Source organism: Furipterus horrens, unplaced genomic scaffold (assembly GCF_987537825.1).
Source record: "Furipterus horrens unplaced genomic scaffold, mFurHor1.1.pri manual_scaffold_5, whole genome shotgun sequence".
Classification (NCBI taxonomy): Eukaryota; Metazoa; Chordata; class Mammalia; order Chiroptera; family Furipteridae; genus Furipterus; species Furipterus horrens.
Window position 1 is genome coordinate 116392300 of NW_028327175.1, and position 25006 is coordinate 116417305.

At 47.2% G+C, this 25006-nt stretch overlaps 1 protein-coding gene across 1 annotated transcript in view; it reads right to left on the reverse strand.

Moving 5' to 3' along the window:
- Positions 1–5633: 5633 nt before the first annotated feature.
- The window catches only part of NAA60 (N-alpha-acetyltransferase 60, NatF catalytic subunit), a 33450-nt gene continuing 14077 nt past the window's right edge, over positions 5634–25006 (reverse strand). Inside the window, exons 2-7 of the mRNA XM_090277127.1 lie at positions 24632–24757; positions 11658–11773; positions 10098–10227; positions 8053–8149; positions 6989–7223; positions 5634–5850 (exon numbers count right to left, since the gene is read on the reverse strand). Coding sequence (XP_090133253.1) covers positions 5694–5850; positions 6989–7223; positions 8053–8149; positions 10098–10227; positions 11658–11767 — 729 coding nt within the window. The 5' untranslated portion in view covers positions 11768–11773; positions 24632–24757 and the 3' untranslated portion in view covers positions 5634–5693. The remainder of the gene's footprint in view (positions 5851–6988; positions 7224–8052; positions 8150–10097; positions 10228–11657; positions 11774–24631; positions 24758–25006) is intronic.

Here is a 25006-nt window from a genome sequence, read left to right on the forward strand (position 1 = left end):
CCTGCATGCATCTCTGTCCCTTGGTTTGTCATTAGGCCAATTCAATTGGAGAAACAGCCCCTTGGCACCTGTGTTTCTGAAAGCAAGTTTCCGTGTGTCTTTGGTCCTGCTGATATTTGAAACCAGATCATTCTTTGTGGTGGGACTATCATGTGTGTCGTAGGATGTTTAGCAGCATCCACAGCCATCTACCCATTAGATACATCTAGCTCCCTTCGCCTGATTGTGACAACCAAAAGTGTCCAGTGTCCCCTGGGGACAGCATCACTCCTGGTCTATGTCACTGGACCTCAGCCCTGTGAAGACAGGATGGGAGCACCAAGGTTGGCTCATAACCCTCACCGTCTGGCTGACTTTCAGTCCTGGCAGCCTGGGTCAAATTAGGGCTCAGCTGCCTCTTTGGGGGGCTCCTGCCAGACCCAGGTGATAGCATCAATGACAGTCTGGACACCAGGACATGTGGGTTCCTTCCAGACTCAGAGGAATACTCCCTTAGGCCCCTTCCCTGCTCCTGTACCTTGGTTCCACCCCGGACATTTCATAGGTCCCTGGGACAGCAGATTCTGGAGACTTTGGTCCCTGAGCAGTTTTCAGGTTGTTATTAGTATGGGTGTGGCCCTTGTCAGTGGGAGTCCGAGACTGCAGTAGCTAGAGAGCAGCAGTGAGAGCAGGTGTTGGAATATTCCAGCTGTGAGTAGGGCAGGTGTGTGAGAGACGTAGCCACCCAGCTGGTCCATGAGGCAAACCTCATGGGGTATCAGAAAGGGCAGCTGCCTTCTCCTACCATCACAACGCTCACTCCCCCAGAAGGCTGAGGTTGGGGGAACCTGAGGGACCACTGCTCAGGACATTAGGGAGCTGTCCCAGGTCCCAGGAAGGCACCAGGCAGAAGTGAGTCTATGCCAGAAGCCCTAATACTCAGTCCTTGGACAGTTACACACACACCCTCCCACTTTCTAATGAACAGAGGCTCAGAAAAGAGCACAGATGGCCCCAGGATTTGGATCTCAAGATGCCCAGGCTATGGTGGCTTCCATTGGGCCACGTCACAGTACTCTGGCCCTTTGTAGAACCCCCTGCCCTTGACTTGGGACTGGCTCTTGCTTTACCAACAGACTGTGGTGGAGGTGACATGGCATCACTCCTGGCATAAAGGAGGCTTGGCGGGTGTGTGTGTGTGTGTGTGTGTGTGTGCATAAAGGAGGCTTGGCGGGGTGTGTGTGTGTGTGTGCATAAAGGAGGCTTGGCGGGGTGTGTGTGTGTGTGTGTGTGTGTGTGTGTGTCCACATAAGGAGTTCCCGCACAGTGGGAAACTAGCCCACCCTAGGGGAGGTCACCTGAGGAGATCCTTCAGCCTGTTGAGCCACCCTCCCTGAAGCATGGAGGGCAAATGAGCCATAGCCCAGGTCTTTTCCCAAGAAAGAACATTTGCTATTACAACATGTCAGCTCCAAAGAAAACTGAGTTGGCCTCTAAATGGTTCTTCCCTAAACTTCCCAAAGCTTTCTTGAAAAGCACCCTCAAAAGGCTGAGAAGCAGAAAAGCCATGGCCATGGCATGCTGGGGACAGGGAGCTGATGTAAAGGAGTACCTGTAGGGAACCGCTCCTCATGGTTTAGGGAATTGTAGCCCCGGCCTGAGCATGACTGCTGCCGGCACCCTGGCTGTGCTTGTCTTTAAGTCTCAACATAAGGCTGCACGCGAGACATAACCGAAAGCCACTCAGAGGGTTCCCATGGGAATCGGACTTAAAGAATGCTTATTATGCTTTAGAACTTGCTCTGCTTTCTTTATCATTAATGTAACATAAACAATCTCTAGCAAGGAATGTATGAAACCTTGCACCTAATGCCAGTGTGGCGTCAAGATGTTTGATAGACCCTGACACAGACTGGTCACTGTGCCCTCTGTACTGGTACATGTAATCTGTTACTGTCAACTGTTATCCTAATGCCTCCAAACTATTGATGATTCATGAATCTTGACCTTGTATATCTCATGTGTATCCTCCTCAATAAAAGGCACGAGGGAAGAAGGTCTAATTGCTGTTCTCCACTAGAGAGGCCACCACCTTCCTTCCCCCAGACATAATGAAATGTCCTGGGTAAAAGTTTGTTCACTGGACATAATAAAGCGTCCTGGGTAAAAGTTTGTTCCGCCGTGGTCACGAAGACTCTGCTGGACAGAGCAACTTCCAACCAAGCCTAGGGTGTGTGTGGCACCTCCTCCTCAAGCACCCAAAGCCTCAAACACAGATGTGTGTGGAAATACACACTCATCAACCTGGGGCGCTCTCGCCCCATTCCCTGAACGGCCAGTGGGTTTGGAACTGGGTCACCAGGAGTCATTTTCAGCCCTTGGGAGCCTGTCCTTGAAGCCCAATGGGCTGGGAGGGCAAAGGTGCCTTCAGGGAAATGCTCACCAGAATATCCCCCCCCCAACTTGATACCTGGTCACACAACTGAGCAAGGGAGTCACCCCTTAATGCTGAAGCTGACCCATTAACAAGGAGAAAGCAGACTGATATATCTGCTTCAATAAGCAGGTACTGAGAGTCCAGGTCGGCTCACTGACCTTGCTGCATTCAACACCTCCAGCCACCACACAACCCCATGGGCTCCCCCATACCCAGCTCTGCAGGTGCCTCAGGCCCTGTCCTGGAAAAGGCTGTCTCGGTAATGCCCTGCCCTCAGGAAGCAGTATACATGTGGGCTTTGGAGGGGCCATTCAAGAGCTCTGTTGCTCCTGGGTAACTCCCGACCCTTGAACCAGTTTTCCTCATCTATCTAATGGGGTAAAAAGCACAACCCCTTGCCCTCAGGGTGCTCAGAAGCTTTAACGGGAGGTTGGTGGGAGCATGTGGTCCCAGGCTTGGCCCAGCCTCAGGCTCCCATGATGGGGTACCCTGGTCCAGGGGTCCCCCAGGCTCCCATGGTAGGATGTCCTGGCCCAGGGGCCTCCAGACTCCTGTGGAAAGGTGTACTGGCCCAGGGTCCCTCCCTGACCACTACACTGAGACACCAATTCCGCCTTCTCTTAAGCCAGGAGAGCACCCCCCCCCCCCAGAGGACCTGGCTCCAGCTCAAGGCCTAGAGCTGGCCAAGGAGACTCCTGAACAAATGGGGGAAGCTGCTCAGGATCTTCTGAGTTTAGAAAAAGAACCCAGTTGTGCTTTTCAGTTCTAGAACCTCTTCCTGAGGACTGCATTATTTGGCAAATCAGTCCTTTTAGCTAGAAGCCATCCTTGGGACTTGATAATGACAAACAGCTCCTGGGTCACCCAAAGCCACTGCCCTAGCAAGAGGGCAAATTCCCATAGGAATGGCCCGAAGTTCAAGACAGGATGTGACCAATTAAAATCTATTTATTTGTTTGTAATGAGACAAAACACTACAATCTGTTCAACAGTGGGCTGGACACTGCCGTGATTAGGGGCAAGGAGGAAGGGGCAGGGCAAAGCCTTGGCTCAATTATGAATGTCCAAGGCAGAACCTTCTGGAAGACTCTTCCCTTTCCCAAGGGGCAGAAATTTAAAAAACCACATAACCGTTGATTCAGATTAGAGAGGACACTGAGTTGCGTCTCAGCTTGAAGCCAATGCCAGCACAGAGTGAGGACTGGTCAGCAAAAGTGTGAAGTGGCCGAGGAAGGAGGGCTGTTTTTCCTGCCCAGGCTCACCTTCATCTTGAGAATCCCCTCTCCTCCGCCACAAAGCCAGAGGAGCCCCTGAGCTGGGAAGTCTGAGGGAAGGAAAGATGCCAGTCAGAGGCCCGCTTGCCTGGTTGCTCCTTCTCCTCCTGCTCAGGCTGGTGCATTGTGGTGATGTCTCCATGACGCTGCAGCAACCCCCTTTACTCTGGAGGGCAGGGAGCAAGCAGCTTTAGGGGATGGGGTGGAAGAGAATGCCAGAAGCGAGTGATGTCCACACACATGCTTCCTGGCACTGACACAGCCGCTCCTGTTTCTGCCCACAGAGGCTGAGGGATCACAAGGCTCGTGACTGCCCTCAGCCCCAAAAGCCAGGTCCTACTTGATTAACACCATATTCAGCTTCTTCTTGTCTGCATCTGGCTAGGCCTTGGAACCAAATCTCATGGGACTGAAAGGCTGGAGGGGAGGACACCGAGGGCAATCACCAGCACCTGTCCTCAGCCTGGCTCCCTGCAGCAGTTCAACTGAAATTGCACATCCAGCATGTGATGGGGAATTCCTCACTCTCTGCGACAGCAGGGCTGCCAGCAGAGTGGGAAACCGCCCCATTACCTGACTACTATGTCAGGGAACTAAGCTCAGAGCTCTGTGCTTGGGTGAAAAACCTCTCACTCTGCCCACCACTTGCCAGCCCCTCATGGGGAGATAGGACCTGCTCCGCGTCCCCTAGGCTTCTGCGAGCTGGTTCTGGACAAGGGTCTGGCATTCCCTTTATTTCACCCCCTCATTGTTCTGAGGCTCCTTTGTCTTTAGGGTCAAGTCTATCTATAACACTTGGGTTCCTCCCTCCCAGAAGTTCATTCTGGCTTTGGAGTAAGGAACTGGAAGAAACAGGCAGCGCAGGGGATGAGGCCAGTGAAGAGGTGCAAGGAAGGAAGCCTCTTCCTGCCCCTTTGCTTCCAAGGCCGCAGAAGAAACTGACCACAGTGAACACTATGGCTGGCCTATAGGGCTGGTACACTCACATGGGAGCCAGACCAGGGCATGGACAAAGGTTTCCAGAGCAGGAAGGAGGGTTGGAGGAACCTGCATGAAAGAGAAGAGGGGAGCAGCAGTGAATGCCTCTGCAGAAATGCTATGTCCCACCCAGGAACCCACAGATGGCCCTGGGTGTCTCCCAGAGTAACTTCCAGTGACCCCTGGGCTCCTGAGCCCCAGGACAAATCAAGGCACTGGGCATGCCAGCCCAGGTGGCCATGGAGCACACACAGAGTCACCGATCTGCTCTAGGCTGTGTCCATGCACAAGGAGCCCCTGTCCAGCTCTGATGTTCTCTAAGGTCTGAGAGGCTGGCTCCCTGCGGCACTCATGGTATTCAGAAGTGGCCATGTCTGAGCAGAGCTCTCGTCTGCAGGGTGCCCACCTCTGGGATCTTTACTATGAGCGGAAGATATCGCTGGTGTTAAAGCTGACATCTAAGCAGGATCTATGGAAGCATGCCTGAGACACAGCAGCTCCAGACACCCCTCTGAAAGGAAATGAGTGGCTATGGACAGGTGGGGAAATGGGACTTGATCTTTTGTACCTTTTTCATTTTTGAACAATGTGAATGCATTATTTTTCAAAAAGTCACTCAGGAAGTGAAAAAATTATAAGTTCTGGCCAAGAGCTCAAGGACTCAGCTTTCCTCTTTCAAGTGTCTGAGAGCTGGTCAGGAACTACCTCGGCCCTTAGTGTAGCAAGCACCCATCCAGAGCCTTTTGTTTTTATTGTTGAAAGTGCCAGGCCCTCCATTTCTCAGGACCATTATGCCACTCAGTTCTGCTCCCCCTTTCACCACCACCTGTTCTGGAGTACCTGCTGGAAACCAGGCACACCCGCCCCATGACGCTCTGCTCCTGAGCCCACGTAGCACCGGGCCTGCGGCTGGGGCAGGTAATGGGCCAGCTCCTCTGCAGAGTACAGCCGAGGTCAGATGGCCAGGAAGGTGGGCTCCACAGGGCGCCAAGGGGTGGGACCTGCTGGTGGTTGCCCGGCTGGCATCACATGGTCCGGCTATACTCAATGCCACCCTTAGTGGAAATGCTCGACCACGGCAGAAAGCTGCAGAGCAGGCTGTGGGCCTGGCGGTAAATCCTGTGTGGGATGGAGCAGGGGCTCAGGTTTGCTAGAGCAGAGCCCAGGTGCTGGATGTAGTCCGTGGGGCTCTGTTAAGGAAGACTCCAACTCATCTCACCTGCCCACACACCCCTAGAGCAGCAATGTCAGCAGGGGCAGTGAACAGCAACCTGTGGGACTGTGTGCAGACAGCATGCCATTCTCAAGAGAGGCCAAGAGTCTGCTCAGCCTCTGCAGAGTGCTAGAAAATCTCCTAGTGGAGGGGTCTCTGCCGGGCAAAATAAAAAGGGCAGCACATGGGTACAAGAGGACCTTCTAGATGAGGCCTCAGGCACATGGATACCCAGACGAAGGCTGAAGGACAGGGACTGGATGCTGTGGGGAGGGGCAGCAGAAGAGCAAATGTTCCTGGTCCTCCCCCTACTCTCAGTCCTCAGAGGGGCAGAGCCTGTCCCTGTGACACAGACAGGTCAACAGTGCTAAACCCTTAAATAGTGCAGAGTCCCATCTTCACATGAACATGGATGCATGCGGGTTCTTATACTACTTTTCTCTTTCCCATTTATTTCCCTATGAAATGGATAAATCCTGGACACATTTATTTAATTACATATACACACAATATTTTCTGGGCCACACCCTATGACTTAAGAAGTCTTCTGGCCTCCCTCTACTTGTCACAGGCCATAGAGAGTTAAAGAGGAGGGAGCAAGGAAGGACTACACCTCTGGGTCACGTACCCCACACCTTTGTATGGAAGGTTTGAACCCAAGTGTTCAAAACAGCAAATAACTCTTTCACCTATTTTTCCCCTGCCAGCACACGGTCCCTGGGGGCTGGGGCTTTTGTCTATTTAGTTCACTGTTGTAGCCCCCACATACCAGCAACAGGAGTCTCTCAACCAATACTTATTGGATGAATGAATGGATGGATGGGTGGGTGGGTCTTAGATCAGGAGGGTTAAAAGTCCATCTCTCAATGCCGGGCTAAAGCCAGGGAACACAGTGCCAAAGCATGTCTGCTTTCCCAATATCTGCAACCAGACCATCATTTCCAAATACATGCAGACCAGATCTACCCACAAAACCATTTCACTGGGGAAAAATACATCCTGTGAGCTTGGCCTTGTGAATGTCATCTGAAGGCGACCACAGCTACAGCTGGTGTACAGGCCCTGCTAAGAAGCCAGAGTCCCTCACCCCCAAGAAAAAAAGGATATAGGATGGTCCAGGGAGGGTGTCCGCCATTGATGTAGAGGACATAGGTGAAGCCATCTTTGAGGACCCCACGAATGGAGTAGTAATAGGGGAGATAGTGGTGCTGCTTAAAGTCTCTGTTTTCGTAGAAGTTTATTGCTGTGTTGTTCGTGGTGAGGACATGCAGGTAGATGGCTTTGCAGTGGTCCTGGGCGGTGGTGGATATGTGATCCTTTAAACTCTCAAGTAAAAGAGAACCTGCAGGCAAAGGGGCAACAGTCAACACGGCAGGGAGGTGACCAGGAAGCATGAGGCAGACAAGGAAGTCACCTTTGCAGAGATCTCTACAGATTTCTCTGCCATTGTATCAAAGACTGACTTCCCATAACCAGCCACTGTCAAAGTCCCTAAAGTCCCACAGCCAGACAGAGACCATTAGCTACAGACCACTGGGTGTCCAGTGTAGTTCCCTCCCAAGAGCTGGACCCATAGTGGAGGCTCACTAACCTTTCAGACAAAAAGTATAAACCTAAGACCAGGAAAATGTGGAATGGGAAGGCCTGGATTACAATGAAGAATCTGCTCTTCGCTGGCTGTGTGGCTAAGTGGGACGGGAATTTGGAGATCTATGGATGGCACAGCACCCCAGATGTGACAGGCATCTGCTACATGGCAGCTAGGACTGTTTCTTCAATTATGTTTTCTCTACTCTTAATGAAGAATACAGACATAAGCTGTGTATATAAGGCAGCAGGTGTGGCTAAAGGTGCCCATTCTGTAATGAGAACCTTTGGGAGCTGTTAGTAACCTGATCTCATCAGATTTGGGAATGAGGCCATAGCAGAGAGACCTGGTAATGTGTAGGAAGATCATGGGCTCAAATGAAGGTCAATTTAGGGGGCCGGGCTGGGAGGGACGCAGGAGACCTGTTGGGAGCAGAGAATAAAGGTCTAACACAAGGTGGAGGAGGGGTAGAAAAAGAGACAGTGAGATACTGATGAGCAAGACTCATTAGGATTTGGGAAGTGACTAGACATGGGTGGGTGGGGTGTATGTGCCAAAAGTCATGAGCTTGGCTGCCTCTTACCTATGCCGTGCTTTCTGAATTCCTTCACTACTCCCAGACTTAGAATGTATGCAACTTGTGTGTCAACAGAGAAGTTGGAGGCTAGTATATCTCCATCCTAAAGAAAAAGTCAGAAATAAAGTCAGGTTCATAGTTGAGGCACCTGGTCCCACTGTAGAACACATCTCATGTGCTGACTCTCCCATCCCCAACACCTGGGGGGACACTAGGGCAGGAAGGGACAAGACAGAGGATAATGGAAAGTCACCACCACCCCATGGAAACTAGAGGGTGTGGGCCTTTCTGCAAAAAACTGCTAAAATAAGAACACTCACAGAAAGTTGTTTCTTGCCCTGACTGGTGTGGCTCAGTGGATTGAGCGCCAGCCTGTGAACCAAAAGGTCTCTGGTTCAATTCCCAAAAGGGCACATGCCTGGGTTATGGGCCAGGTCCCCAGTTGGGGGCGTGTGAGAGGCAACTGATCAATGTATCTCATACATCAATGTTTCTTTCCCTTTCTTTCTCCCTCCCCTCCCCTTGCTCTAAAAATAAAAAAAATAAAATATTTTTTTAGAAAAAGAAAAATCCATTCTTTGCAATGGGTGGCAGACCATACAAGGAAGGACACTGATGCCAGACAAGTGAAGCTATGCCGGTACAAAGGAAATGACTATGCTAAGTGGGTGCTAAATAGTGCTCACACATGTCAGCTGACACACCAGAGACCAAACAGCCAGATAACTACAAAGTTTTAAAAGTTTATTTAGTAAGGGGGATAAATTGTAATAGAAAAAAATACAATAAAAAATAAACTATTAAAAAAAGTTTAATTAAAAGATCCTGGACTGCCTGCACTCAGGTGGTCTTGGAATAAAGAGGGTATGTGGGTGGCCCCTCTGCTGTCCACACCAGGCAGAGCAACATGCCACAGCCCACCACCCCATGTGTGTCTCTTGATTCCAGAGATAGAATTCTGTACTGAGAGAGTTGTGAATTTGACCATCATGAGGTTCTGATGTTCTTCTACCTCATAAAGAAGTCTCAGTGGATTTTCCTCCATGGAAAGGATACGTGGTGACTTGGCCTCTCTCCTCTCTGGTTCAGTGAGTGGCTCATGTGCGCTGGGATTGGGTTGACCTGTCCCTGTCCCTACTCCCCATTCCCCTGGCCCTGACTCCGGGCCCAAACACTCCACACCACAGTTAAGCTAGACACAGGCAAACTCAGTCTCAGGAAGGTAAGGCAGGCACTTCATTCCCCAGCTGATGTCTAACAGGCCCTGCTTTCCCTCCCCAGTGCTGAATTCGTCCAGCCTCTCAGCAGGGCCAAAGAAAATGCCAGAGTGTTGTATCTTAGCACTAAAAAATGGAAGAAAAGTTACTCAAAAGAAGCCAACTTTGCCAAAATCTAAGTGCAGGCAAATTAGGCTAAACGAGTGGGTGGGGTCTTTAAAAGGGAGACAGACTCTTCTTGCATTTTTAAAGAAATATCTTCAAGCTAAACAAATAGAAGCAGTTGCCAGTTGGTGTATTTTTCCCCCCTCCTTGGAGTAAATATCCATGTGGTAAATGCTGTTTAGTCACTAAGATGACCAAAATCATTAGGCAGAATCTTGACCCAAATCAACCACATGGAACAATGTGTTTGTGACCATGACCTCACATTTTACATTTAGAGCAGGGCTTGCTTAACCTGGGGTCCACAGACTCTCCGGGGTTCTTAGATCTTGGAGGGGTCTGTGAAGTTGAATGAAAAAAAAAATTATATCTTTATTTTCACTAACCTCTAACTGAAACTTAGCATTTCCTTCTACACACCACAGCAGTACACAACTGCAGATTCTCAGCGGACCATTTATGCCCCTCCCCCAACTTCAAAATGACAATCCTTAGAAAGAAGGCTGGGGTTAGGACTTTTTACTTAATGCACATATAACTGCATCACATACACAGAGAAAGAAACCAGCTGGTTGTTAGTCTGGGCTCTTAAGAGACAGGGCTTATAGAGCAGGCAGCATGATTCTGTCCCAAGGCCCTGGGAGCCCCATCATCACTGTACATACTTACCTCCTTGTGTATCTTGGTCCTGCTTTTTATTTCAGCTACTATCATTCCTACAATGGTGCCCCTGTAGGTTGCGGCAAGGGAAAAGAACTTCTTGTTGGAGGTGATGTCACGATACCATGAGTCTGGGTACCTGAGGAGAACAAACTCAGGTGAAACTGCAGAAGGCCAAGTCCAACTACCATGGTGCTTCAGACAGTGGACCCATAGGGGACTCAAGGCTCTTCTGTGCACTGCTCCAGGATTAGTAAGGAGCCTGCCATTCAGTCTCCACCAAAGTATATCTTTCTCAGTGAATCATCTTCTTAAAGTAGCGATCTGTCCAGACAAGATGGGGAATTTCTGAGGGGAAAAGGATTTTATGAGATGTAGAGATAAGAGGGGGGAAAAAACCTTCCATGACATTCTCTCTCTGTGAGCAGTGCCTAGAGGGGCAGCTGGAAGAGTTCAGACTCAAGACCCTTAGTGGCCCAAGGGGAGCAGGGGAGAGAACATTTCATGCAAAGCCCTATGACACAGTGATGAGAGGCAGATGACTCAGCCCCAGATAAGGAGACTCTGTTGGTGAGGGGGACAGGGCACTAGGGGCTTTATGGGTCTATATGTTTGTTTCTTAACTTGGGACACAACAAGTTAGCCCAGATGCCTTTCTTGAGACCAAGAGCTGGAAGAGGGTGTCAGACTCTCCACTGTGTGGAGATACAGTGGGAAGGTGCTCTGCTCAGGTCTGCTCTGCAGAGGCCACTGAGCAGCCACCAGAAGACTCTGGGACCAGAGCACTGCCCAAGCTCCTCTCATTGTAGCAGTGGGTGAAACCTGAGGTTAAGACTCATAGAAACATGATGCTTAGCAGGATCTTGTTTATTTTTAAATTTTAAAACTTTGCGCCTATTTTTCTCACAACAAAAGCTTTATGTGCATATTACAGGAAAATGTAGGAAATACAGACAAGCAAAACAAGACAAACTTGTACCTACTAATAATCTACCCATCACAAACTACCAAAAACACTGCAAGATGGTACATATCTTCACAGGCTTTTATCCTGTGCATGGTTTCAAATAAAAGTGCAATTGTGGTACATACTATTTTCTAGTCTTCTTTTTTCATTCAATATAATGTAAAAAGAAAATCTCCTTGTTAAATATATCTCGATGACAGGTATTTTTTTTCTGGCTGAGTAATATTGCATTTTTGCATGCACATGCCCAAATATATGTCACCAATTCCTGACTGTTAAGCTACTTAAGTTGCTTTTCAGTCTTCTGATTTATAAATAACACTGCATCAGACATCTTTGTAACTAAAGTTTCTCAGCAAAGCCCTTTTGAGGAACTCTTCACATAAGGAACACAGTGAGGCGGAAAGGGTCCAATCGCCACCAGGGAGCAGGGCCTGGGGTCCTCTGACAGGCAAGGTGACTCTGGGCTACCATGGCACCTCCAGGTCACCCTCACCTTTGCACAAGGCTGCCAGCTTCAGTGGATCTGTGGGTGTTACACCCATCTGCTCCCCCACCCCTCCAATCTGCAGCTGGGGGGCAGAGAGGGCCACTCAACTTACTCAATAGGGAACCAGTCGCCACAAAGATGCTTCACGGTGTCTATGTCATCGTGGCAGAGGAGGCGCAGGCTGACCTCACTGAGGGCGCTGGATGGCACCACCTCTGTCATTCACACCTGTAAGGGAGGGAAGCAGTGTCAGGAGGGGAATCTCCCCCAAAGCCCCCAACTAGCCCAATGACCTCATGGCACATTCACTTCTTCCTTCTCCTAACCTGTGAGACAGGAAAGATGAGAAGACTAATGCCATCCCCCATGGATGGCAGTCCCCTCAGTAATTGCACAGAGCGTTTCTATCCCTCACAATAACCCCCTGCACCAGGTGTTACAGTCACCCCTATATTGCAGACAAGGAAACTGAGGCCTGGGAAGGACTGGCAGGATGGAGACCTAGAATCCACTCGCTGCAAGACACTCCTGAGCCCCAGAGAACAGCCTGTCTTTGGTTTTTTCTCTCCTCTCTGTCCCTCTGAACTACCCTTTGAGCACCAGTCCTGCCTGGCCGGTCTCCTGTCTCATGTCACCGTCTCTCCATTGCACAAAGCACATGGCCCCATTAGCATGACTGCTCCTGACCTGGATCAGTGGCTACCAACCCTTTAAGAGCAGCCTGGGCAAGGGCTGATGATCTGCTGGATTTCTAGAAGTAGGGCTTGCTGGGTGGGTCATTTTTCCTCCCTTATCCAGCAGTTAAAGACTCAGGAGACAAAAGAGGGGGAGGGGGATGGGGAGAAAGGGAGGGACGTAGGGAGGGGGAGAGAGAGGGAGAGAGAGAGACTTTGTAAGACACCAGATGTTCAAATCAGGGGTCATGAATTGCCGACGACTATTTTAAATCAGGAAACTACATTCAGTCCAGGTTGCTGGAGCAGCTGCCCTGGGTCCAGTTAAGGTAAGGCAAGGAGGCAGGAGAGCAGGCCAAGTATTGGACTCTGACAAAGGGAAGAAAGGATCATGCATTTACCATATCTTTTTAGGATGAATAATGATAGAACTGAAATGTCATAACTTTGGAACTGCTGATGAAAATAACTGAGACTAGCAAGATTCACCAAAGGCTTTTAACCACCTAGTGGAGGGCATTGGGGAGCAGGTGTGAGGCATGGAGGAAAAACACCTGCATCCACAGGACTTATGAATCACAAAGGGAAAGAAAAGCCTTTCAACCTCTAGATTCTGCAGTCACAATTTCCCCAGTGATGGAGCCCAGCTTCTCTGACCAGTGCCAAAATGCTGGGCCTGAAGCCAATCATGCCTCCAGACCTAACTTCACAACAACAGACAATACCTGGCACGAAGGCATCAATTCAACAGCACCATGACATCTGACAAACAGAGAATGATGATATTCTACAGGATGACTGGCCCAGTCTCTTCAAAAAGTCAATGCCATTAAAAAAAACAAAAAACAAAAGCAGACCAAAAGAGAAAAGGAGGCCCACAACCCAATGTAATGTGTAAAAACCCTTACTGGAAAAAATAAAATTCAAAACAACATTTTGTGATAATTTAATTACAAGCTAGAGAGCAGATATAATTAACTGTCTTAGATGTGAAAGGGTCTAAGTGGTTATGTAGAAAGTCTCAAAAGATGCATGCTGAAACATTTTGGAGTGAAGCATCATGAGGTCTAAAAATAACTTTAAATGCCACCCTCCCCCCCAAAAAATCTCAGCTACTTCGGAAGCAAATGACAAAATGTTATTAACTGTTGACTCAAGGTAGTAGGTAGGATATAATACAGAAACTTATTGTCCATACATTCAATTTTTCTGCCATATGTTTGAAATTTTAACAATAAATGTTAGGGTCAGAGAGGCCCTGAAAGGGACTCTATAACTTGCCTTAATTTACTCTAGAAACCACAGTTCTGAAGTGGGCACCACGGTAGTCCAGTTGATGCCCAAGGGTCAAAGGAACCAAATGTTCTGCTCTTATTGCTCAGCAAGCCCAAGTGAAGTGCCTTGGCAACTCTTCAAAGTCAACTGCTCCCTTGATCCCCACTTGTATCGGGTTCTCACAAGACTTCAGACATTCCCATGAAGGTCCCCCGAAAGGCCATGTCTTAACCTGCCTCCTGCCATTGGCCGAAATCCACCCTGAGGCTTCACAACAGGGCCAGTGGGGCAGCTGCTCAGCCTCTGAGCCATGGACACAACCCCAGCTTACTGTGCCCAGCAAGAATGGCTCCTTGAGGGCTGGTCATGGGCTGGCAGCCCTCCAAGGACCAGGGGCTGCTGGGCGGTCACACCGAGGGCAGGAGCCCCTCAGTCTAGGTAATGACAGGTCTGCTGTGGTGCCCCCTTCCCCTTCATGGTACCATCTGGGGTGGGGGCTTTAGAGGCCACATCTGCCAGGCTGAAAACATCCCAGTGACCTTGGTGACTTCAAAGCAGACATACAGGGTGGGTAGGGAGGAAGGAGGAGGCAGAAGTACTGCAGAAACTCCATAGCTCTGGGGTGACCTTAGGTTCGGTCTGTCTAGAATACACTGGACTCCAAAGGGTGGGGACTGCACCACCTTGACATGTCCCTCTTCTCAGCATGATTCAAGAGCTGAAATGAGGGGGTTGGAGGAGTAGAGGGATTGAGCAAAACAGAAAAAAAAAGAGAAAAAACTCATAAACAGGAACAACAGTGTGGGGGTGAGGGATGGGTAGAGGTGGAAGATGATTAGGGGAGATAAATGGTATGGAAAAAAATAAAATAAAATGTAAAAAAAATAATAAGGAGTTGAAATGAGAATGGACCTGCTTGATTTTCCTTCCTCTGTTTCCAGCAGGTGCCTGGACACTGCCCATGTAATGTCTACAAGGCTGAGACTGCTCCTGGGTCTCACTGGGTGCCCTCGCCTGGCCTGCATGCTGACAGGCTCTGAGGGGTATGGAACAGAAGCTCCTCAGGACAAGAAACAAGAGTGTAAATCCCAACGGGTGTTAGGTCAGGAAGAAACTGAGGTACCACTCACATCTTAGAAAAGAGAAGCGTTCCCAGGAGGCACCGTGCTAGAGAAGACTAGTCACTTAGCAGGGGACAGAGTTGGTCTCTAGATGCATAATCTTTATGGAACCTTAAGAGCTCAGCTGACCCAGACAAGTCTCTCAGGGCAGGGATGACAAAACAAGGGACGGGGTCATCAGAAAAGTTAATGTGAGATTTTGGCCAAGAAGGAGGCCTAGACAGACAGAAGGGAAACAACTACCTCAAAACTACAGACAACCAGGAGTTCCAGAAAACCGAGCTGCATGGAAGTCCAACATACAAAGATATAAAGAAAAGGCCCTGGCTGCTGTGGCTCAGTGTATTGAGCATCGGCCTGCGAGCCAAGTGTCACTGGTTTGATTCCCAGTCAGGGCACATGATTAGGTTGCATGCCAGGTCCCCAGTTGGGGGCACGTGAGAGGCAACCGCACATTGATGTTTCTCTCCCTCTCTTTCTCCTTTCCCCTCTCTCTACAAATAAACAAACAAACAAACAAAAAGATATAAAGAAGAATTACTCATCCAGGCAGGTAGGAGGGGCGGAGCCGGGACAGAGAAGATGCAGTGTGGTGGCGGCAGGAGCAGGACAGCAGAAGGCTGGCGGAAAGCACAGTCACACATTTTAAAAAGTCGAGAGGGACATCTGGGGAGCGCTCCCAGCACCAGACCAGACAGCACAGCTCACGGTTCCAGTGCCAGGGAAAATATTGCCCCACTGCTTCTGACTGTGCAAATCAGTGCGGGCTCGGGTGGAGGAAGAAACTGCCAGTCTCTCAGCGGAGTCCCCTTGTTTAAAGGGCCCCCATGGTCCTAGAACATCTGCAAACCCACCTACTCTGGGAATGATAGCCAGGGCAACAGCTAGAGAGGCGCTGGTCCCATACAGAAGTGGGAGAAGTGCCTGGAAAAGGGGTGAGTGCTGAGCAAGTGGCATTGTTCCCTCCCAGACACCCCCCCCCCCAGTGCCACAACGTTGTGAAACAGGTAGCCCTGTACTGATGAATACCTAAGGCTCCGCCCCTTACACATAACAGAAATAAGAGCTCTACTTAAGATACAGATGCAAACAAACATAGGAGCCTGCCAAGATGAGAAGACAGAGAAGTATGGCCAAAAAGAGGGAACGGATCAAGGTTCCAGTGGGAGAACTAAGCGACAAGGAGATAGCCAACCTAATAGATGCAGAGTTCCAAACACTGGTGATGAAGATGCTCACAGACTTGACAGATATGCTTGAGTACGGCAAACGCATAAGGGAAGAAATGAAGGCTACACTAAATGAATCAAAGGAAAATCCACACAAAAACAAATGGTGAAGGGAAGGAAACCAGGGTTCAAATCAATTCTTTGGAACATAAGGAAGAAATAAACAGTCAACCAGTACAGAATGAAGAAACAAGAACTGAAAAAAAATGAGAAGCTTAGAAACCTCTGGAACAACTTTAAACATGCCAACATCCAAATCCCAGGGGTGCCAGAAGGAGAAGAGGAAGAGCAAGAAATTGAAAGCTTATGTGAAAAAATAATGAAGAAAAGCGTCCCATATTTGGCAAAGGAAACAGACATACAAGTCCAGGAAGCACAGAGAGTCCCAAACAAGCCAGACCCAAAGAGGACCACACCAAGACACATCATAATTAAAATGCCAAAGGTTCGAGATAAAGAGAGAATCTTAAAAGCAGCAAGAGAAAAGCAGAGAGTTACCTACAAAGGGGTGCCTATTTCTCTAAAGAAACTTTGCAGGCAAGAAGGGACTGGCAAGAAGTATTCAATGTGATGAAGAGCACAGACCTAGAACCAAAATTACTCTATCCAGGAAAGCTATCATTTAGAATGGAAGGGCAGAGAAAGTGCTTCCCAAACAAGGGAAAGCTAAAGGAGTTCATCATCACCAAACCATTATTATATGAAACGTTAAAGAGACTTATTTAAGAAAAAGAAGATCAACACTATGAACATTACAATGACAAGAAACTCACAACTATCAACAACTGAATCTAAAAACTAAAAACAAAAACAAACTAAGCAAACAACCAGAACAGGTACAGAATCATATGTATGGGGATCATTTGGAGGGTTATCAGCTAGGAGGGGAAGAGGGAGAAATGGGGAAATGGTGCAGGGACTAAGCAGCATAATTGGTTGGTACAAAATAGGGAGAAGTTAAGAATAATATAGGAAAGGGTGAAGCCAAAGAACTTACATGCACAACCCATGGACATGAACTAAGGGGGGGTGGGATTCCTGGAGGGAAGGTGGGTACTGGGAAGAGGGAGGTGAAGGGAAAAGAAATTGGGACAACTGTAACAACATAATCAATAAAATATACTTAAAAAAAAAAAAGTTAATGTGAGAGGCCTGTCGAGAAAGGGCAGGCCACAGCTGCTGGGCTGTGTTTATTTGAGCTTGGTTCCAAACACAAAACAAAACTGCAACACCAACCAAATAAGATAATACCCCCAGATTTGGCAGACCTAGACTTCCCATGTTGCCTGTTTTCTTTTCACTGGGATGTACCTTCAGAAGTCAAGACACTGTCTGGCCTGATGTTTTGTAAACAGCTTGACTATCTGGCCTACACAGCAGGGCCATTCCAGTGATCAGCACCCCTTTCCAAGGCCTCTGCTCCAGCCGCCCATTCCTGATGGCTCCCAGAATGGTCTACATTCTGTTTGAGTGTGACCTCAGGGATCTCATGCTGCCTAAGTGGCTAGCTGCATCTTGGGAAATGAACTGATCAACCAAAATTGGCAAGTCCTGAGTTTTTATGAGTGATCCCAGTCCAAAATATATCCTAATGTTCACTGGCTAGAAAGTGACTCCCCAGTCATTCTAGGTAAAGGGCTGTTTTACTCCACAGAGCACAGCTGTATGGGTTTATGGGGTCGACCTGCCAAAAGCAGGATGGAGACCAGCACATCACATCCCCCAGTTGGAGGTTTCTATACAACCCCCACTGCACAGGTGACCCTTCCTTCCCCCAGAAAGGGAACAGATTACACACACACACACACACACACACAATCCAGTAAAAATTGAAGGTGTTGTTAATCTTGTTAGATATGAGAAGAGCATTGCGGTTATGTAGAAAATGCCCATATTCTTTAAGACGTGCATACTGGATATATCGGGGCGAAATGACAAAATGATATTCTGGAATTTAATTCAGTGGGAGCAAAAGTGGCAAAATGTTAATAACTGTTGAACTGAATGATAGGTACATCAAGGAAATGTTTTAAAATGTTCTTAACTAAAATTAACCACTGAGCAACAAAACTTCTCCACCTAGGCTGAGTTTCAGATATGGACAGGTTTTTCAGGGGACAGATTTAAATGCCTTTGGTGTCTTCATCAGAGTTTTGGGAAGCAGCGCCACAACCTCTGTACACCTCCTCGTTGGGAACAATGAGTTCTCAGCAAATCATGGCTGGCTAACTGCCAAGCACTGTAGATCCCAGCTGAGTCAAGGGCCTGGTTCAGAGTGTTATGGGGGCAGAGAAAACGGCCTGAGACCCAGGTTAACCAACCCTCAAAGTCCACTAAGGTTTTTTTTTTTTTTTTTTTTAGTATATTTTATTGGTTATGCTATTACAGTTGTCACAATTTCTTTTCCCTTTGCTCTCCTCTGCTTAATGCCCGCCTTCTCTCCAGCAATCCCATCCCCCATAGTTCATGCCCATGGGTTGTCCATATAAGTCCCTTGGCTTCACCCTTTCCTATATTATTCTTAACTTCTCCATATTTTCTACCTATCAATTATGCATCTTAATCCCTGTATCTTTTCCCCATTTCTCGCCTTTCCCCCTCCTAACAGATAACCCTCCAAATGATCCCAATACCTATGATTCTGTTCCAATTCTGGTTGTTTGCTTAGTTTGTTTTTGTTTTTATTTTTTAGATTCTGTTGTTAACTGTGAATTTAACATTTATAGTTTTGATCCTCTTTTTCTTAAATAAGTCCCTTTAACATTTCATATACAGTAGTCCCTCTCTATTTCACAGTTCACTTATTGCAGCCTCACTGTATCACAAAATTTTTAAAAATATTATATTTAATTATTTATCGTGGATTTTTTGCTATATCGCGGGATTCTGCAGTACTGTTATATGTATGTTGTTAAAGTTATGTAGGTTTAAGAGTGTAGAATATGTTTAAGAACATAAGTAGTGTTTATAAAAGTGTGGAAAAGGTTAATAAGGGAGTGGGAAAGGTTAATAAGGGACTGGGAACAGTTTATAAGTGTGTGGAAAGGGTTTATAAAGCCTTAAAATACATATAAATACTAAAGTAAATGTAAGGTTCCTACTTAGCGGATTTTCATCTATCGCGGGGGCATCTAGAATGTAATACCCAAGATAAGTGAGGGAATACTGTAATAATGGCTTAGTGATGATGAACTCCTTTAGCTTTCCCTTGTCTAGAAAGCACTTTCATCTGGCCTTCCATTCTCAATGATAGCTTTGATGGATAATCTGGTTGTAGGTCCTTGCTTTTCACTACTTTGAAAACTTCTTGCCAGTCCCTTGCCTGCAAAGTTTCTTTAGAGAAATCAGCTGATAATCTTATAGGCACCCCTTTGTAGGTAACTCTCTGCTTTTCTCTTGCTGCTTTTAAGATTCTCTCTTTATCTTGAACCTTTGGCATTTTAATTATGATGTGTCTTGGTGTGGTCCTCTTTGGGTCTGGCTTGTTTGGGACTCTCTGTGCTTCCTGGACTTGTATGTCTGTTTCCTTTGCCAAATACGGGATGTTTTCCTTCATTATTTTTTCACACAAGCTTTCAATTTCTTGCTCTTCCTCTTCTCCTTCTGGCACCCCTATGATTTGAATGTTGGTATGTTTAAAGTTGTCCCAGAGGTTCCTAAGCCTCCCCTCATTTTTTTTCAATTCTTGTTTCCTCTTTCTGTACTGGTTGACTGTTTATTTCTTCCTTATGTTCCAAATCATTGATATGAACCCCAATTTCCTTCTTTAACCATTGGTTTTGTGTGGATTTTCCTTCATTTCACTTAGTTTAGCCTTCACTTCTTCCCTATGTGTTTGCCATACTAAAAGTCTGTGGGCATCTTTATCATCAGTGTTTTGAACTCTTCATCTGTTAGGTTGGCTATCTTGTCTGTTGGGTTGGCTATCTCCTTGTCACTCAGTTCTCCCACTGGAACCTTGATCCATTCCCTCTTTTGGGTCATACATCTCTGTCTCCTCAATTTGACAGTCTCCTTGTTTGCCTCTCTGTATTAGGTAGAGCTGTCACATTTGTTATATTTTAAGAAGTGGAGCCTTAGGTATTCATCAGTATGGGGTGACCTGCTTCACCACATTAAGGTGCTGTATGTGGGGGAGGGGCTTGAAAAGGAACAATGCCGCTTGCTCAGCACTTGTCCATTTCCAGGCACTTCCACTTCCCGTACAGGACTGTTGCCCCTCTAGCTGCTGCCCTGGTTGTGGTTCCCAGAGTGGGTGGATCTGTGGACATTCCACGACCGTTGGGGCCCTTTAAACAAATGGACTCTGCTGAGAGATCACCAGTTTTTTCCTCCGCACCAACCCCCACTGGTTTTCACAGTCAGAAGCAATGTGGCTTTATTTTCCCTGGCACTGGAATCATGAGCTGTGCAGTCTGGTGCTGGTGCTGGGAGTGCTCCCCAATTGTCCTGCCCTACTTTTTTTAATGTGTGACTGCACTTTCTGCCAGCTAGCCACAGCCACTGTTGTCACTGCCACTGCCACCACCACATTCCTTCCTCTCTGCCCCTGCTCCAGATGAGTATTTCTTCTTTATATCCTACCTATCTGGATGAATATTTCTTCTTTATATCTTTGTTTGTTGGACTTCCACGCAGCTCAGTTTTCTGGAACTTCTGGCTATTTCCAGTTTTGAGGTAGTTGTATTCCTTCTTAGTTGTGGAGGGAGATGCAGCGTAGCTACCTACACCTCCATCTTGGCTAGAAGTCCTCCCCACTAAGGTTTTAAAGAGTGACAGTGTAGACTCCTGCTGTGCAGTCCTAGGACACAGGGCATTGTTTTAGGAGCTGTGCTTGAAGTTGCCCAAGTTGCTAGGTATCAACCACAGGGCCACTTTAGGGCATCACCTTCCCCTTCCCTCAGGGTCAAGAAAACTTGGAAAGGCAAAAGTCCCTGCCAAAATTTTGAGCCTTTGAAACAAAGTCAACAATCCTACATCATCCAGGGCCAAGGAAAGGCCTATCCATCAATGCAGTCTTTCTGGAGAAGGCTCCTGAGACAAGTATCTTTCTCTCTCTATTATAACCAGCTCTAAGGAAAATCCTGGCAGATAAGCCCAATTACCTAACCACCTGCCTAATCCAAGTGGCCAAAGAGGATGATCTATCAAAATTCTGCTCAACACCCTAATGATAATACAATCCTGCTCTAAATTGAGCAAGGAAGTATTAGACTCACCAAAAAACAGCCTCTCAAACGGAAGCAACCCAAATGTCCATCAATGGATGACTTAACTCATAAAATGTGGTCTATCCATACAGTGGATATTTAGCACTGACACCTTCTACAATGTTGATGAACACTAAGAACAAAATGTTGAGTGAGAGAAGGGCCAAACATCTTATAATTCCATTTATATAGAATGTCCATAAAGTCAAATTCATAGGGATAGAGGGTAAATTAATGGTTGCCTACAGTTGGGAGGACTGGAGGATGATGGCTAAGGGTGTGGGGTTTCTTTTGGAGTGGTGAAAGTGTTCTGAAATAAAATGTGCTGATGGATGCACAGCTCTGTGAATACACTAGAAAGATGGAATGGTACACTTTGAATGGGTGAACTGTATGCCATGTGGATTATATCCTCAAAAAAGCTGTTAAAAAACAAACAGCCCTAATCCTGATAGTGAATGATTCTTTTGTGATCAAATAGATAAAAAAGGTTCTCTTTGAAGTCATAGTAAATTCCAGAAAGAATCACAAGCTTTCTAGCCTGCAAGTCAAATTGCAGGGACTCATGCTGGTACCCCATAGTGGGGTTCCTTTAATGAGGCTGGCCCAGGGCCCTCCTCCCATGGGCCCACAACTGAGCCAGGTCTGCTAGGGAGGGTTTGGGGTGCTCTGAGGAAGATGAGGCTGAAGATCAAGAAGGCACAGATTCACAGAGATGAAGTAGAGCCACCAGCTCATCAAGGCCAACCTGGCAGCTTGCTCCAGATTTGGGCCAACTTTAATATTTCTGTCATTGGCTTAGAATATATAATAAGTGGCCAAAGAAAGTTATCAAGTTTCAACTAAGCACATGTGTGTTGTCCATGAGTTTTCATGGGGTAGCTACTTAGATGATTTTGAGAAAGGAAAGATCACTCTAGATTTCCCCTGGTTAGAAAATGATCACAAACCACTAATCACCAGATAAATCTCAAATCAACTTTCAGCCCCAGTGCATGGTGTATACTAGGAAACTCCATATTGTCCTCTTCCCTGGAAAATCAGCCAGTGGTTCATCTGATGCTTGACAAGCTCAAGCCAGCTCAAGAAACAGGATGAATTGACTGCTCACCCTCATCACCCTTGGAAGAGCTCCAGATGTCTCATCAGCTGTGCCCCACAGTTTTCTTAACTAAGAGCAAGTGTGCTCCTCCTACCAGAAAGAGCTGCACGACAGGATGCTGTCACCTTGCTCTCACCGGTCACTCCACCAGAGCTGGCAGGAAGAGTGCCGGCAACTGATAAAACCAGCTGGCAGTGCCAGGGTCTGGATGGCCACATGTAGACCTGCGGAACCTGAGGAGCAGGAGCTGCTGCCCAGTCAATAAGTGCTAAGATGCAAGGCCTTGGCCTCTATGGTTGCCTGTGGCAGAGGACTGACTGCAGAGGCTGGGGGTGGGACACTTCCTGAGGGGATGGAACTGCTCTCTATCTTGATGGTGGTGGGAGGTTACACACACAAACATATGCACACATGTTAAAGGTCACTGAGTACATTTTCTTTTATGTATGTGAACTTCAATAAAGTTGATTTTAAAAGATTAAAAAACAACTCTACATTGAGTTTTGATAGAAAAGGGAGAGATCCATAATAAATGAGCATCTCTTACACCCTGGGATTTATACATTTTTCTCCTAGTATCCTTGGGACAAGGCTCTTGAACAAAAGGGGCAGGTTTGTTCCCTGTTCAATTTCCAAGAAAAACAGTGGGCTCCAAGACACACAGCTATTTGTGGATTCTCACATCCCTACTAAAAGTACTTCCATGTTTGTAAAGGCCAGGTCTTCAGATGCCTTGATTTAAAAATAGAAACATCACATTTAATGAAAGAGAAAGCAGGATATTAGTGACTATAATCTGTCCCAGTCCAACTGACAGAGAATCTGGCACCCTTGTGCCAGTAGAAGAAGAAATAGAGTCAGAGAGAGCAAGTTTAGAGATGGTAGCGATGCAGGTGGAAGGCTGGTGTGGCAAGTGGCTGGTTTACCACTGGAGGTGCAAGTCAGGGAACCCACATGTGACACCTGTAGGGACCCCACTTGCTCATCTAGAACCTTCCACCAAGTACTAATGTCTTATTGCTATGGGTTATTGTTAGCGCTCAACAGACAAAAATTCTAAGACTTATTAGAGATCAGATGTGAGTGGGCAAAACCAGAGCGGAGACCCAGTGTTAGGCCCTCTGTTCCATTTTGAGCCCTGGGGTGCTGATGGGATGGGTACCAAAGCTACAAATGCACAGGCCTTCTCTTGGTATACATTTCCCCACAAAAACCTTAATGTCTGTATTACAACAGTAGGGACATACTGTACAGAAAAACTCAAAGTTCACCTGAGTTTTTAAAAATTTTTATTTATTGACTTTAGAGAGAGGGAGGGAGTGGCGGAGAGAGAGAGAACATCAATTTGTTATTCCACTTATTTTTTTCATTCATTGGCTGATTCTTGTATGTGCCCTGACCTGGAATCCAACCTGTAACCTTGGTGTATCAGGAAGACGCTCCAGAAAACTAAACTACCTGGCCAGGGCCACTGAGGTTTAAATGAAAACATGAAGCTGCAAAGTTCAGGCTTGTAGTGAGAATTCTTCCCAGGGATTCCTGGGTCTGCATCATGTTCTTGGCCTTTAGGAGGTGGTTGAGTGAAGTAATTTAAGGAGGAGCAGAAACTGGATTCTCCAAGACCCAAATGAAGGGCCTGCTGGGTCACTCCTCATTCCACCCTTTCTCCTTCCCCAAACCTCATCTTCCTGAGGCTATCTGCAAGCCCTGTCTTTCTTCTGTGCTGAAATGACCTTTCTGGTCCCTGTACCCAAGGCTGCTTTTTCCTAAGGAGTCAGTGGTGGCTCTAAGGGGGTGATGTCTGGATATCTGGGCACTCCCTCCCCCACAATACTTCCTGAGCACCTCTGTGTGCTCACCTAGAGAGACAGATGAAAGTGGAGAACTGGCTGCCAAGATGTCCCTAATGTCCTCAGGAGCATTTTCCATCTCCCTGTCAAGTTCCAGGGATTCAGAATCTGGGGAGCTTGGAATGGAATTATTCCAGATTCTAGAGCAGTTTCCAGGCATTGTCATGACACCCAAAGGGCCCTCTACTCCCACCCCAAGTAATAAAGCCAGGAATGACTATCTTTGCTACAGAGCCTTCCCCTTTGTAAACTGTGTCCTGATGCCCCCGGTCCATAGGGCCTCTCCCTTGCTCAAAGACAATGCTTCTGGGTCCCACACAAGCCACAAAACTTTTAAAATCTACCCTTTTGCGCTTGGCTGCTGTGACTTGGTTGGTTGGAGCATAGTCCCATAACCAGAAGATTGCAGGTTCGAACCCCAGTCTGGGCACCGGTAAGTGTGTCCCCTGGTCTGAATGCAATATGATCCCCAGTCTGGGCACATATGGGAGGCAACTGATTGATGCTTCTCTCTCGCATCAATGTTTCTCTCTCCCTTCCTCTCTCTCTAAAAGCATTAAAAAAAAAAAGTCCTCGGGTGAATATAAAAATATTCCTTTTAATTAAAAAAAAAAAAACAACTCACCCAGATTAGCAACTAAAGGAGACAGACAAAGGCAGTAGATCTCTGGTAGTCTCCAACAGCCTGCCTAGGCCCAGATTGGTACATGATCTGATGCCCCAGGGGCAGATCCAAGAAGTGTAGATCAATCTAAGAAGCAGAAACAAATAAGAAAAGTCACAAAATTGGGGAGACAGAGAAACAAACCCCCCCATAGAAAAAAAAAGAAGGAATCCCCAGAAAGAGTGCTAAATGAAACAGCGGGAAGCAAATTACCAGACATGGAATTCAAAATATGGATTATAGAGAAGCTCAATGAACTCAGCGAGTACAAAGAAAACTACCAAGAACTCCAGGGAAACTACAAGGAACTTACTGAGAATTATACCAGCATGAAAA